Source organism: Pipistrellus kuhlii, unplaced genomic scaffold (assembly GCF_014108245.1).
Source record: "Pipistrellus kuhlii isolate mPipKuh1 unplaced genomic scaffold, mPipKuh1.p scaffold_m20_p_1, whole genome shotgun sequence".
NCBI lineage: Eukaryota > Metazoa > Chordata > Mammalia > Chiroptera > Vespertilionidae > Pipistrellus > Pipistrellus kuhlii.
Window position 1 is genome coordinate 17,733,331 of NW_023425404.1, and position 14,364 is coordinate 17,747,694.

At 31.6% G+C, this 14,364-nt stretch overlaps 1 protein-coding gene across 13 annotated transcripts in view; it reads right to left on the reverse strand.

The window, feature by feature from the left end:
* GPHN (gephyrin) overlaps window positions 1-14,364 on the reverse strand; it is a 355,412-nt gene that overhangs the window by 136,191 nt on the left and 204,857 nt on the right. For 7 of the 13 annotated variants that reach the window (XM_045579636.1, XM_036434045.2, XM_036434007.2 and 4 more), the window contains one exon: window positions 5,561-5,617. The exons of the other annotated variants lie outside the window; for them this stretch is intronic. In XM_045579636.1, the coding sequence (XP_045435592.1) occupies window positions 5,561-5,617 (57 nt within the window). The remainder of the gene's footprint in view (window positions 1-5,560; window positions 5,618-14,364) is intronic. 13 annotated transcript variants of the gene reach the window in all.

Consider the following 14,364-nt stretch of genomic DNA (forward strand, 5'->3'; position numbering starts at 1 on the left):
AAGTATATAAATAAAATTTAATATTAAAAAATTTAAATTTTAATAGAACATTAAATTTTATGTAATTGGTTACCCATAATAAATGAGGATTCAAGATTATTTTCTCTCTAAAAAATAATGTAATGTGTAGATGATGCCAATCGAAGCATCAATGATTTAATGAGGTCCTTATTCCAAACTTTTGAATGATGCCTCACTTTCTACATTAAGTAAAATATTTAACTGGCAACATGGTTCTAAATCTCTTCTCTTAATGAAATAATTAGCAATGTTCTAATGAATAAAATGACACCCATAGGTTTATTCTTGTGTGTGATCACCTACAATAAATTTGTGCGAAACTGAATGGTCACTATCTGCCAATTTACCCCATTTTATAAGCAAAACCTACTTATATAGCCTATGGTCCTTAGAATAACTTTATTCTGCTCTTAAGCAACATTTTAAAATATACAAAGCATATTTTACAACATTCTGGGGTAACAGAAGTTAAAGGTGAAGGAGAAAAAGTAAACATTCAGCTAAGCATTTTATTTGCATCTTTTCTTAGCTGAACTCTCTAGAGAAGATACAATTTGCCTTTTGATAGTTTTTTATTCTTTCTACTCTTCTAGTTAAAAGCATTCTTAGAATGATATAACTCTAGGCAATCTTTTCAGGAAAAAAAAAAAAAAAGGTATACAGAACAAAGTGTGGCCCCATGAAATGAAACAAAAGATAAAGATGTTGAGATTGGTCATTATATGCTATACTATGCAGTATAGGTGTTGAAAAAAGAAATCAAAGAATGACATGGGATAAACTAATTTGCAAAGTATAGAACTTTTCATTTAACCCTAATATAACACTAACTCCCCACCAACTTGAGGGGAGTAAGGCTCAATTTTCTAGTCTTAGTTTGATTGAAAGAAAAAGAATATCAGCCCTCATGATTTATTAGGGAAGAGTATGACACTAAATACATATATTAATTATTATAATCAGAATATTTTTAGAATAATATCCAGGTATCTTTAGACTGAATTAGACATAGTATTCATGTTCATCTTTTGTTCTTTTAAAACTTTGAAACACATTCTGAAGGCGATTGTGAATGATCTCTTAACTTCAAAAAGAATATAAATAGAAAAGAAGAACTGGCTCAAAAGGAAAAAATAGAAAAAACTTGTTATACTTGCCTTCTCTGTTTAGCTATAATAATTTAATTACTGATATTAGAAAAAACAACTTTGGACTTCAATAATCAAAACTTAATATAGAGATATACATAATTATATATGGTATCTAATTAAAAAACAATCTGAGAATTATCATATCACTATTATTTTTCATTCTACCCTGTATAACAAAAACTATTATAGCAATATGAATTAAATGCATAGAACTAATCTTGGGAGAAGTAAGTCAGGGCTAGGATTCATAGGAACTTTTTAAAAAGCCTTAGGAATGGGTGATCAGGGCTAAATAGAGCTAGAATTATTTAGAGTAAACCCTTGATTTTTGTGGACCTCAATTTAATGGACAAAATTTTCAGTCTACATGTGAATATTAACACTGTTAATTTTAAAATGCTTTTACCCAACATTTGCTTATAATTAAATCAACAGGTTATTTTTTTTTATATTAATTCACTGGCATTTTTTTAAAAAACAAATTTGAGTGAGTAGGATATATGTTGGAAAAAACTCTGTAGTAATTTCACTGACATAAATAAATATTGCATATCTACAACTATAGTCAACATATTTAAATCCAATGTTTAAGAAATGACTAGAACGTGACACACTGCAGCACTTGTGTTACTTGGTTCTGTTTTCCTGTGGCAAGACTTTCTGCAGCAGTTTTAATGCGTGCCTACTAATGGTTGGACTTATGCTAAGCCATGCCCCAGTGTCAGAGCAAGTTCATTTCCAACCCTGCTCACTGCACTAAACTGTTGGGAACTCAGCTCCTCCTTTATCCTGTGCTCGCTGCGCCATATGCTGGGTGCACAAGTCTTGATCCTGCCCTACTGCTCCAACTGTTGGATCTGAACCTCTCTGCCAGGGACTAGACTTTCTTGGACATCCAGCGTGCTCTGAATAGAGCCTTCACACTCTAACTGGCCTTGAGCATCTGGTGTACTCAGAATAGGGTCCCCCCTCCCAGCTTTGTGCATTTGTTTACTTTTGGTGACTGATGAATGCATGCATTTACTAAACCTAGTATAAAATTAAAATTACAGAATACATTTAAAAAAGTTTTCTGTGAAATTAAACTTTTCATACATATTTAATTTCAATTATACAAATATGTCCACATAAGTAAAAACAAGTAAACTAACTAATTTGTCAAGTTTTTAACATGCATTAAAAAAACCTTCTTTATTATATAACGGAATTTCAGCTTTAATGAACATTTCCTCTCCTGATTTAGTCTGTTATATCGAGGTGTTACTGTACTGCAATAATTGAGCTTTTCTTCTGTCATATTTATATCATATGCCATTTTTGAGATTTACTTCCATTTATTTTAAAAAGATATATTCATTAGAGAGCTATGTATTCTGAGTCTGAACTACTGGTAACAAAATACTATTTTTGCCTATGATTATATATGCACAGTATTGAGTGGCTATAAGGTATTGTTCTCCTTCAAAGTGTTATCTTAAATATATTATCCTTTATCTTAAGTAAGATGTTAAATGATGGTTTTCCTGGTAAAGATGCTGGCTATTTTATTTTTAAACAAAAAATATCTTACAGTTAATCCTAAAGAATCTGAGTTGAGAAAAGTCTATTAATTCAGAAAAAAAGTCTACTTGCCAGAATACCTATACTGTAACATAGATCATTTTTTTGACACTGGAATTGAATCATAAAAGCTCTATGAGTTGGATCCAGCCCTTAAATCATAATCCTGTTGACACATGTAACAGGGGAAAGAAGAGACAGTCAACAGAAAAACTCCAAATGAAGTCTCATGAAAAGATCCTCAGAAAATTGAGTAATTGTATAAGAAAAACATATTTTGCAATGTAAGTTTTTATTTTGTGACAAATCCAGAATGTTATTAAATCAACCTCAATGCTAGTGTGACTTAAGGGTCCTCTGCTCTGCCAATTTAATCTGTATTTCATAAACATGAGCATGAAGCTGCAGCTAGAAAAGAGGGAGAAAAGAGACAAAAAGTAAACAAAAATGGAGATGAGAGGACAAACCAATCAGATTTGGAATTACCAGTCAGCAGAAGTTTAGGGGGAAAAAATCACCGAGTAAAATCGTACATGTACTCTGAGAGAGTATCCTTTCACATTGCCTTCTAGGTGATCTCTGAGCTCATCCAGTTTTCGATGGAGCTACATGTAAACATCAAAAAATGAATTGAAAAAGCAACTTGTTCTCTTCAGTTTTCCTTTTAAAAATAAGATCATAGCATTACACATTTCTCACTGCCTTTGGCAAACATTTCAACATATCAAAGATTTTTGTATAATCCAAGAATACATGCTAAATAAACCCGTGGCTAGGGAAGCCAACATTTTAATTATTGCATCTTGTCTCCCCAAAGCATTAGAGAAAAGAAATACTGTAACTACCCTTTTAATCCCTAGAGATTCACTTAAGAGTTTTCTCTTTGGTAGAAATATGGAGTAAAAATATTTAAAAATTATGAAATTTGCCTTTTTCCCCCAAACACACTGTTTGATTTAAGGCTGCATCCACATTAAAGTAAACTGACTGAAACCAAAAATCTATCTTTTGTTCTTATAAATAATGTGTGTTTATACATTATCATACTGTATATATATTTAAAAACAATAAACATACAATTATAACTTGAAGTTCTATACACACAAAAGCTGATCATAGAGATAATTAAACACACACATACACATACAATCCAGTTTATAGCAGATGGTGCTGCAGTTAGGGATGCTATTTGATCCTTATTTCACTATCAATAACTTACCCAAAGTTATGTTGCTTTGCACATTTGAGTGTTAAGTCATAATCCTTAGTCTAAACGATTATGGATTTACCTTTCCTTAAAGACAAATATAAAATATGATACCTCACAGTAGACAGTGAGGAATGTTATTGATATATCATCAGGATACATGAACTAATATATTTGTGACTGAATAATTTTAACTTGCTTTATTTTTGAAATAGGAATTTAATCAACACTTCCTATACCCTGTGATTATCCTCCGTGAAATTACATTTAAAAAATGATACCCAGTATATAGCAGTGTTAGAGAACAGAGAGGATGATTTGTCTGGAATTAAGGATACAAACGTACAGACACACCTTCATCCATGTGCAATCACACGAGTGGCACTCATACAGATAAATAAACAGATACAAAAAAGTAAAATTAAGAAGGCAGAAGAGGCAAGGAGAGGAAAGAGTGCAGAAATTAGTGTTTAATAAATTATTAAATGGAAATAAATTGAAGGTGTGTAAAATTTTGAAATGACTTAACATTAGGCTTCTAGAATCTAAACCAGTGATCACCAATCTTTTGGACCTCACGGACCACCAATGGTCCATGGACCACGGGTTGGCGACCGCTGCATAGTTATTGAATTTTGGAAACATCCCAGTACAGTGAAGTATCTGTCATTTTGATTAGTTTAATAGTTACTACTGTTGAAAGAACAAATGGGATTGAGATATAAGAAGCAGTTAATTTGGGGGGAGGGGGAAGGAAGAGGTTCCTCTATGTATTTTAAAAATTCAAATTTTTTATCTTATATTTATGTGGGCAGCATTAAACATTATTAATGCAACTTTTAACTATGTCTGTTTTTTTTAGGAGTGATAACTTGTTTACCTATTCACTGTGACTAAATGTTAGAGTATCAAGTACCCAAGATATTTAATAGCTAGTAAATGGGACCATCAGATCAGAAATATTTAAGATATAAATTAGCAAATCACAATCATAAATGGGCAAACATTAGATATATATTGTTTTTACTGATAGTTATATCAATTTTTTAACTTAAAAAATAAAATAAAGGGGATTGAATTCTTAAATACTGTTAGCTATATGTAAGCCCATTATACTAGCATCATATAACATTTCTAATTCTTAAGATTTTTTTATGTATAAAATGTTAATTCATAATTATTTTTCTGGAATAAACTATAAATGGTAATAACACTAAAAGAATAATTATTTTTTACAAAAATCATAAAAAGGGAAGATAATATTCTGAAAATAAATTTAGTTCTCTGTGTAACAGGAACTTAACTCATAGTGACATCAGTCAGAGGAACGGTTTACTCTAGAACCCCAAATTATGGCACCTGTAATGAGGCAATTGCCTCTTTTTTAGTTTGTCGTGCCATTCAAAGCTAGTTATTTGTCAGCTTGCCTTCAGCTGGTTGCTCTATGTGTAGCTGAAACAAACAAAAAATATGACCCAACAGCCAATAAAAATATTAAAATAAAAAAAAATGAGATGGTGAAAAATGGAAAAAGCTCCCTTCCTCCCACCCACCGCCAAAAAAAGGAAGAAGTGTAGGCTATAGACAAAATCTTGCCAAAAAATGTTAGAAACATATTTACTTTGAGGGATCCAACTCTACTAGCAACTCCTTTGCTTTCATCCGGCCGTCTAATTTGCTACAATGAGGGAAGATGGGTAAAAAAAGACAGAATAAAGAAAAAGTGAACTTAAAAATTTTTCTACGCATTAGTAAATAATACATGCAAAAAACATCAATTGACTCTTTGAGGTACCTCTTAGGAGGTCAAGGAGTTAACTAACCCAAAGGCTATATGACATGCTCTGCAAATAGGCTGGTCACTAGAATGCAATCATTGTTATGGCACTATTCTTGATGAAGAAATGTGCACTTACTTTCAGTTATCTTGGGGATTTCTGATGAAGCAGTATCTGGAGTAGTGTTACATTTGCATTTGGTTTATGAAAAACAAAGAATTATAAATATACTTATGCATAGAACTTGGTTTCTTTCAGTGTTTTAGTATCTAGTCCATTGTAATATCAGAAAACATTAATGATATGATTAGAAACATAAATGTTCCCCAAGTGGAAAGATCAGTCCTGACAAGCATCATTCTTGATAGGTGACAGTGAAGATCCTCTGATTGCTGACCCAAGCATTGAGGTTGTTCAGCTGTCACTGAGATTCCCAAATAAACAACTGTGCTGCCCAACCAGAAAATTTTAATGCCAGACCACTGTCAGATATAGTCACTCCCTCAAAGCTGTCTGTATTTCAGCTGAATCTTCCTTCTAGGTAAGATAGGGGAAAATAAAGTTGTGATTTTAAAAATTCGTTTTATATCATTATATAATATAAATGAGAAAAGGAAGTTGCTTAACACAAAGTGTTTTATCAGAAGAGATATAAATTAGAAATTCATTTGCTTTTTAGTAGAGTTGTAACAACAACTGATACTTTGTTTAAAAAGGAAGACAAAAAAAAGGGGAGGGGGAAGAGGAAAGAAGCTTCAGATCAAGTGGATTCCTTCATGAAGAATGATGGCCTCCCTTCAGAATGCACAGGTCAAGTTGCAGGAATGCTTCTGCTTGTATTAGTAGACAGCAGAGAAGCATCTACATGATGTCAAGTTCTGAGTGTTAAAGTCTCCTGAAAAAAAAAAGAAACCTGACCATGCTACAAAATTATATTTGACACACTATAGATTGTTTTATCCTTTTTAGGACATCTCAGATAGTATATGGAGATTACTTAATACTCAGAATTGAATTTTCATTTTGGAAAAAAAAAGCATCTTGGCACATAAGAATTGTGTCAACTTCTGGTTTTACTCAATATAAATAGTTTTTACTAATTCTTCAGCATTAAATAAATTTATGTCCAAATGATAATCGCCAATTTTCATGCTTAGTCAAGCAGAATTCTCAAATTTAGAAACAATGAAAACTAAGTAGGATGGCTACCCCTATAAGACAGAGCCTCTGTGTAGACAATGCGTTCCTCGTAATTCTCTTGTGCTATTTTCTTTGACCTCAGAAAACATCTTAATATCAAAAATTGTTTCCTGCCGAAACCAGTTTGGCTCAGTGGTAGAGCGTCAGTCTGCGGACTGAAGGGTCCCGGGTTCAATTCTGGTCAAGGGCATGTACCTTGGTTGCGGGCGCATCCCTGGTAGGGGGTGTGCAAGAGGCAGCTGGTCGATGTTACTCTCTCATCGACGTTTCTAGCTCTCTATCTCTCTTCCTTCCTCTCTGTAAAAAATCAATAAAATATATTAAAAAAATTGTTCCCTTTTTTTAAATGGAGACTCACAATACCTTGATTTCAAAGATAAACTATGTAGTTTCCAATAAAAGTATAGTCTATTGCTTCATGCCACTTTCTAAAAACTTCAAAAACTGTGAAGACTTTCAGCAAAATTTCAGTAACATGTGAATACCATTTTTTACACTTTTTTTTTTTTAGTTTCTAGAAAGTTTAAATTATATCAAGTCCAGCAACATAAGGTATCTTATTCAAGGTTACATAGAATATTAATGACAAATCAAGGAATAACATCCACAATTCCTAATTTATAGTTTAAGGTTGTATTCCTTTAATAGGTCTGGAAATAAATGGGTAGGACAAAAATTGATGCTTATTAGATTATATGTATGTATATATCTGTCTATATCTCCATCTATAAAATAAATTTTGTTATTATATTTATTTGTGGAAGAAATTTTTCCTAAACCATTTCAGTTCCAACTGTAAGTGCAAGTATAAAAACTTAATAAATTATAAGAGAGAAAATATAGTCACCAATGAGTACTAAACATAAAGAAAACCAGACTATAATACTAATTTAAAGATAGATTTTTGGAGTAGATAGCTCAATTGTCAATGCTTGATATCAATTTTCTGCATATAAATTGGACTTTGTAAATTGAAACTATCATAAGAGGAAGATTTTAGAAAACAAATGTGGTTTTCAAAGTCAGAGTTGTCATGTAATTTTTTTGTGACTTTTAAAACAGGTAATAATAATAAACTTTATTCAAAGAGAATCTGAAAAAGATTTGTCTCATAAATAAAAATTTGAGAAATAGAAAAAAGTTAAACGAATAGTTTTTGAAATGCAATGCTATCATTTATTCTAGTCAACCCTTAATCATCAACTATGATGGAAGAGAAATCATAAAAGATTAGCATTTGAATAAGATGAATTAATTTAGTCTTCATGATAATTATAAGAGCCTCACAAGTTAGCTAATTTTATACATACATTTCTTTGAGGCTAACCATTCACTATCAGTAACTAAAGAAGTTTAAACTGCGAATGTTTCTGTTACATATAGGGTCATGCAATATTAAAGAAATTTTGATAACTAGATGTAAAGAATTGTAAGGATTATGAGTTGGTTGAAATTATTTATTTATATATATTGAAAAAATAAAATGTCAGTTTTAAAATAAAAAATTTAATCACTAATAATTTTTCTATCCTGAAGAAATCCTTCTACAAGCATTTTATTGAGATTGTAAAAATATAAACTAGAGGAACAAAACCATTTCAATATTCTCTTTAGCCTTTCAGCTAGAATATTTAACAAAACATTTATTAAAAATAGTCTGAAAATATTGCCCTGTATTACTTCTTTTGCAGCATTCTAGGAATCTTTCTTTAGGGAATAATTACTGGAGAATCTATCCTTAGGGATTAATTACCAGTATGTGCCTTATAAAGCAGTGAAATCACTGCTGTTTGTAGTCACCTTTTTAATAAAAGCTTGGATTCTAGAAATATCATGTATAAAAGACATTGCCTGGAAGCTAATACAATAAGGGTTGTTGATTCTCTCTCTTTTTTTTTTAGTCTAATTTTTCAAAATTGAGCTAATTTCAACTGCTAACAAGGTAAAAAATTATTCCTCTTGCCAATAATATGTAGTTGTGTTATGTTTTTATTAAAACAAACATACAGATTTTAGAGTAGAAATCCAACTTTATATTAATTTCTTAAAGCTATGAAATTTCAAAGAAAGTTCAGGCTTGTAAAAACCACATAAAAGTAAGTGACTATATCACTGGGTGTATGTATTTACATTTCTCTTTATTACAAGATGTTTGCTGAAATTTTTGAGAAAAGGTTTATATTTTGTGTGTTAGTTTAATTGATAAGAGAATTCAGGTATAGAGAAGGTCAGTGGCTTTCTGCAGAACTAGAAATTAAGAAAATTTAGACTCTCACCTATGAAAATGACTAATGTAGATTCCCATCCTTGTACCCTGACATATTTTCTATTGATTTAGATTAAGAATATGTAGATTAAACAAACTTTTCTGTTCATTTGTCTTCAATTTGCCCTAAGGGTTGAATTCTTTTATTGTTAGAATTATCTAACTTACTCCTAATTACCCTGAGAGACAAACATTTTTAACCTTATTTTATTATACCACTTTTTAAGAAGTATGGGCATCAATAATAGAAAAACAACAACTTTTTTCTTAGAAACTATCTTTCAACCAATATCACTCAGTGTATATTAGTAAAGCTATAGATTGTTTCCGGTAGTTATGATTTTCAGGAGGACATTAAAAAAAGTTTTACTTTAAACCTGAAAATTTAAACAAACTTCTGTAAGAAAATACTTTTTTTAGGATTTGTCTTTAATATTGAAGTTTTGGCATGACCAATTTTAGAATATATATAATTTTAAAGTATAATGATCCAGAGAATAATTTAATTTGGGGTATGCTTTTTATTAAAGTTATGAATTAGATGATACATGGCCAGTTAATTATATGTACTTTATTTATTTATTTACTTATTTAAAAATTCGACCCTTCTTGTCCTTGTATTTTTTTTTAGTAATATATATTTTATTGATTTCAGAGAGGAAGAAAGAGGGGAGAGATAGAATACATCAATGATGAAATATCGATGATAAAGATAGAAACATCAATGATGAAAGAGAATCATTGATTGGCTGTTTCCTCCATGACTGGACTGGACCTGCAACCCAGGCATATGCCTCTGACCTGATTTGCACCCAGGACCCTTCAGTCTGCAGGCTGAACTCTAGTCATTGAGCCAAACCAGTTAGGATAATTATATAGATTTAAATCATGGCTCTAATAAATTGTTGCTGAAATAATGATGGCATTGGTTATTTCTGTTGAGCTATTTTTGCACAAACATGCCACAAACTATCAAAAATAAGTTCAGAGGAATTGAAAGTTTTTAATTAAAATGAAAAGCTAGTATTCTTAATTTCATTATTTCTTGTATTTCTATATTTCTCACTTTCCTATCTTCATATAGCTTGCCCAAACTCTAGTGGATATCAAGATAAATCATTATTTCATTTAACAGAACTAAGCTTGATGTAAATGAGAAAAATCTTGAATAAAGTTAGAACATTTTCAGTTGATAATCCCTAGCTTTATGTAGTAACATGGAACTTAAAGGCTAGATAAATAAGTGCAAATTATTTTATATTAATTGAATATTAATATAATATCAGAGAGAAGGGCTAAACAGAATGGTAATAGTATTTATTCAGCCAGTATTGAAACTTATTTCAAAGAAACAGATTTATAGGCCTCCAAGGAACTTTAGAGGTTACTTAATTTAATTCCATGATATTGACAATACAAAAAACTGAGGTCTATTTTAAGAATATTTCAAAGTGGCAGTTGGGTGGATCCTCAATACTTAGTGCCTCATAGTGCAATTACTTTTACATACTCAATGTTAAGATTTCAAACAACTTTGGATCCATAATTTTTTAAATGTCTTCCAATAAGTTAAGTTATATGCAAATACAGAAAACTGCTTTTAATTGAATATCATTAAATTGAATTCATCAAGATGCAAAAATGATCTGTTCTTAGTATCCATATAAGTTATATGATCAATGAACTAAAGGTTCTGCATATACTTTAAACAAAGGTAGAATTAATACAGTTGCTAGGATTAATTAAGAGAAAACTATTGTTCTGGTCAGTGTGGCTCAGTTGGCTGGGCATTTTCCCATGCACCAAAAGGTTGGCGGTTTGGTTCCCAGTTAGGGCACATGCTTGGGATTTCCAGCTTAATACCCGGTAGGGGGTATGCAGGAGACACATGGATGTTTCTCTTTCTCTCCATAACCCTTCCCCTCTCTCTAAAAATAAATTTAAAAAATTTTGAAAAGAGAAAACTATGCCATAGCCAGTTTGGCTCAATGGATAGAGCATCAGCCTGCAGCCTAACGGGTCCTGGGTTCAATTCTGGTCAAAGGCATATGCCTGGGTTGTGGGTTTGATCTCCAGTAGGGGGCATGGAGGAGGCAGCTGATCAATGATTCTCTCTCATTATTGATGTTTCAATCTCTCTCTCCCTTTCCTTTCCTCTCTGATACAAACAAATAAATATAAAAGAGAAAACTATGAAATATTTAACTTCTAGAAAATCATCATATCATTGTTTTTAAAACTTAAATAGCTAACAACTGAAATATCCAAAATAGGGGCTGCTGAAAAAACTATGCTACCTTCACAAATTAGAATAGCAAACAATAATAATGTATAAGATTATTTAAAAACATGTAAAGATGTTTATATTACTAAATGAATGAGCTAGGATAAAATATTATCTACCTAATAAAAGAGTAACATGTTAATTAAGTGCACCTTTGTGACACCTACCAGCCAATTAGGAGTATGCAAATCAAACCAACAAACATGGTGGGTTAATTTGCATATACAGGCATCAAGTGGCTGGGGCAGAACACTGGTGTTCTGCACCACGCCAGTCGCTTTGGGCCTATGGGCAGCATGGGAAAGTGGAAAAGCAACTCTGGGCTGGAGTGGAAAGGCGGCTCAGGCCAGAGAGAAGGCAGTGCTGACAGCCAGGGGAAAGAAGGCCCATTGTTACACAAATCTTCATGCATCAGGCTTCTAGTAGTTTAATAATAATAGCTAACATTTAGTGAGCATTACTTGTATTTCAAACTTTGTGATAAGTGATTAATATGAATTTTAAGATTTAAACCTTATAACAACTCTATGAGGGAAATGGTATTATTATTTTTCATTTTACAGATAAGATAATTATGGTTACAGAGGTCAAGTAACTTTCTGAAGGCTGTATATCTAGTAGTAATTCCAGAACCTAAGTTCTTATTCACTGCCTTCTCACTTTGATCCATTTGTATAAATATTTGAATGTAGAGAAAAAAATAACAGAATGATACACAACAAAATTTTAACTGTCATTAATTAAGTATAGTGTTAGAGGAACTCTTTTTCCCCCCTTATATACATTTTCTAAAATGAGAAGGTATATTACATTTTTTTAAAGAATAAAAGAAAAATCTAGCCACTTATAGACTGTCTAAGTAATAAAAACTTAATTCTACAGTTAATAATTTCTGGTTAGCTATATCTTTTTTCCCCCCCTTTTTCCCCCCTTAGGATAACAATTAAATGTCATTTGCAAATTCAGTTTTCAGAGTGGCAATTGTACATTTCACAGTTAAGTTATACTTAGCTTCAATGATGAATATAATTGTTAATGTTAAATAATTAGAAAAGGATGGAAGGAATTTTATTTTCAGTTACCAAGATATATATATAAAGACAGAAGGGATACTAAATGAGATGAACAGAGAAATAAAAATAAATATAAAATCCTATATATTTAGCAGAATGCCATAGAACAATCATTTAAAATGATTTGTTGCCCAGCTGGTGTGGCTTAATTGGTTGAAGAGTGGTCCCACACATCAAAAGGCAGAGGTTTGGATTCTAGTCAGGACACATAGCTAGGTTACAGTTTTGATCCCCAGTTGGGGTGTGTATGATCAGCAACCAATCTGTTTCCCTCTATTTCTCTCCTTTCATCTTTCTAAAATCAATAAAAAATAAGAAGATAAAATGATTTGTAAACTCAAAATTAATAGCTAAAATATATTACTATTGTTTAACTTCAATTTTATCAAAATATGAAATATTTTGCCATACTGGGTAGTGCCTTTCTCATTAGAAAAGTACAGAAGAGAACCATCTTTAATTGAAGTCTCAAAATATCTGTTTTGCTATCATACCAGAATAATTAGCAAAACAAACATGTTGTTATAAAGGAGGAGAAACTGAACAATACTGTAATGCACAAGAGTAGAAATCAGTTATGCAAAACTCTGTAAGAGACAGTCATTGAATGCAAATGTGTAAAATAGCCTGGAGGATATAAAGAATGCCAGCTGTGTATTGATATACACAGGGCACTGGGCAAGTAATGTTGATCTTATCTTTTTAGGAAAAGCTGAAAATTTTTATATTTATTTAAAAGTTTGTCAATTTTAAATGTTCTAAATTGAGTTTTAAAGAGCCAGGCTCAATTATATCTCTAATAAAATTATCTTATAAAAACTAGTCTATACTTAAAAGAGTCCTCTCTGCATCTATTAGTAGATAAGATACCCTGGGGAAATATTAGATGCTATCCAAGTGCAGAAATAGTATCTTCTTTGGAAATAAGTCGAGTTGCCAAGAATTACAATTTCTGGTCTTGTATCTGAAAAAGACTTTGTGAAGTCTTTTCTCATTTTGACTTAGGGAGGAGAAATTCTATTCCCTGCTCTGGAATTAATTGGGATCACAGAGTGAGGGTGAACCATTTATAATGCTTAAGCCAGGTACTATACTGGTAGTTACTTATATACCAGGAGTGGGGAATGTCTGGCCCTGTGGATTGTTTATGGCCTGTGAAATCATTTGGTCTGGCCCTGCCAAGGCTTTAGGGGTGAGTTAATTCGGGGTTTGACAAAATATAGCAGGTTATTTTTTAAATTGATAATTTTGTAGGGCCCGTGAATGACGTTACATATACCCAAATGGCCCTTGGCAAAAAAAAAATAAAATAAAAAAAAAAAAAATGGTTCCCCATCCCTGAATAAAATCTCTATTCTGAGAACAGCACTGTAACATTGTCTCAGTGAAAAAATAAGATTCAAAAGACATAGTTTTGACCCATGATATTTTCAAGAAACAATCCAGTTTGCTCATTTGATTATACTGGTGGCTCTTTAAGTCCATAGAACCATGAGGGTCCCTGAAGCCCTTTCAGGAGTCCGTAGGCCGAATTATTTCAATAAAGTACTATGACATTGGCCTCTTTCACTATGTTGACATTTTCAATAATGATACAAAAGCAATGGTGGGTTGGCACCTTAGTGCAGATTGAGGTGGCAGATCCAATAGTATGAATAGTTCTTGTATTATTCACCTATCATATACTGAGTTAAAAAAATTAATAAGTTTAAAAAAAGAAAAGCTAGTTTCATTTAACATTGTCCTCAATGAAACAGTAAATACTAATTTAACTTAATTTAAACTAGTCTTTTGAGTATGGCAAAAAGACTAGTATGAATAGAA